The 2,197-nt window shown below is 39.9% G+C and overlaps 1 protein-coding gene across 2 annotated transcripts in view; it reads left to right on the forward strand.

The window, feature by feature from the left end:
- The window catches only part of osbpl6 (oxysterol binding protein-like 6), a 27,472-nt gene that overhangs the window by 11,525 nt on the left and 13,750 nt on the right, over positions 1-2,197 (forward strand). For both annotated transcript variants that reach the window (XM_008327881.3, XM_008327880.3), the window contains exon 3: positions 1,993-2,115. In XM_008327881.3, coding sequence (XP_008326103.1) covers positions 1,993-2,115 — 123 coding nt within the window. The remainder of the gene's footprint in view (positions 1-1,992; positions 2,116-2,197) is intronic.

Here is a 2,197-nt window from a genome sequence, read left to right on the forward strand (position 1 = left end):
CTATGAATTTGTTGAGTCAGAGGATTTACCACCACCTAATTTACTACAAGTCTGTAATATATCTGTAATATGATTTAACTGAGTAAAAACTAAGTCCATTTTATTCCATAATTATCTTTGAGCCATTTCGAATAAAAACCTCCAGATCTTTAGGCATCTATTCATCCCACTCTTCCATCTCCCTTTTTATTAAAAACTGTACTGGAATATAAATGTTACCACACACACTCAGAGTGACTGATGTGGAGAGACTGGCTGCATATGCATTTGTACCATTTTGTTCATTAGTACAGAGACTACACTGTTACTCATGCTGGTACATCAGTGTCAGCGTGCGTGGGAAACTTGTCATCAGAAGAGTCAGCTTTTGTACTGATATTTATAGCTGTGATTTAGCCTAAGGTGTCCCCACAGAGTATCAGTCCTTTCTCCTGCTCAAGTATAGACCTGGGCTGTAAGAGTCTGATTCATGGCATTATTGAAGACTGCTGAGTGTCACTGTGGGTGGTGGGTTTCTTAAGACTTCGCCTGTGACTGAGTTTGATGGGCTGATTTAGTTGAAGACACAGATAGCACACGTTATTTCTTCTGTCTTTTAAATATACTAGGACCTCAGCTGTGAACTCCAGTCATTTGCACATAGGCCGAAATGAAAGACATGAGCAGAGGTGGTCCTGCTGGGGCAGACACAGAATCTCCCATTAAAGAAAAAAAGGCATATCCAGAAGAGACGAGCTGTTTAAGACAATGTTACTTCTGCTCTCTGCATTACTGCTGCTGGTTGTTCTTCAGTTGGACTAACATCATGCTGCGCACTATTAAGCCTTAGGGGTTTGTGAATATGCTTACCATTTTATATATTTAATGCATGTAATATTTGGAGTAAATGTAAAAAATAATTTCAACAACAGAAGCCTTGGTAACTAGACCAAAAGTTAAATCTTTAGAGGTACAGATGTTTACAGGTAGCAGTTTCGGTTTTCTCCTTACCGCAATTTTACAGTGCATTTACCACAGTGTCTGCGCCGGCGTTTCCTTATTTAGTAAAGTATCGATTAATCATTTCAAAGCCAGTTGACGTTGGTCTGCCATGCCTTAAATAGAAAACAGGAAGTCTGTCTTGAGTGTTTCCAAAGTGCTGCTGTCTGCCTGTAGAGGAGCTGCTGCTCTTATTAAAGCTGCACAGGTTTTAACGCATCGATCATTCACAAGGTTACATCCCATAGTTTTATCAGAAAAGATGTGACAGCTTAAAAAACTACACCTCTGTTCTTCAAAGTACGATTGCGATTACTGAAGCAAGGGGTCTCAATCTATGGTATGTGTACCACTGGTGGTACTTTGTGGTACTTAATTGAGTTAAAAAAAAGAGTTACACAGAATGTGCTATTAGATTGAATGTAAATTACAGTCAATATCGTTTATGAGTCAGTTTGTAATTTCTTGGTTCATTGAAATATAATGAATCTCCAGTGGTATTAGTCATAATTGTATTTTTGGAGTCAGTTCAAATATCATTACATGTCCGTCTGAATTCAGCTGCTGAAGAATTCATTAGCTTTCATTTATTTATAAAAAAGTTTTAAAAAAAAAGATATTCCCATGCCAGTCCTCCATCATTCTGTTATTGGGGGGGATTACCCGTCCCTCCATGACCCTGCCGTCCCTCTACTCTAGGTGTCACATTGATTTACAGGCTCACCAGAAACAGGGAGAGCAAAGTCAGGAGGAAGCTAATGGGGTGGAAATGCTGACGGAGCTGGAGGAATTTAGACGGGGGGGGATAGGGAGGTGTTTTTTTAATGTGTTGTACAAAGGGAAACAATAACCAAGCACATCCCTGTTGTTTTAATCTGTCTGCTGCGCTCTTGTCCCGATGATGCATTTTTAACTATCATCTGCAGCAGGTGTGTCTACTGATATCTTCTGACAATTTCAATGGAGAATGCAGCTGATAAATCACAGACTGAACTGTGTTTTCTCACTCTTTAGGAGGCAGACAGCTGGGAAATAATTGAAGGGCTGAAAATTGGTCAGAGCAACGTCCAGAGGCCTGACAAACACGAGGGTTTTATGTTGAAGAAGCGGAAATGGCCACTGAAAGGCTGGCATAAGGTAGGATCCATGAGGAGAGGAAAAAAAAGCTCAATACAGATGCTCTGTCTATAAGATACTACTTTTTTATTCCTCTCTGTCT

This window comes from Cynoglossus semilaevis, chromosome 16, assembly GCF_000523025.1.
Source record: "Cynoglossus semilaevis isolate Cse_v1.0 chromosome 16, Cse_v1.0, whole genome shotgun sequence".
NCBI lineage: Eukaryota > Metazoa > Chordata > Actinopteri > Pleuronectiformes > Cynoglossidae > Cynoglossus > Cynoglossus semilaevis.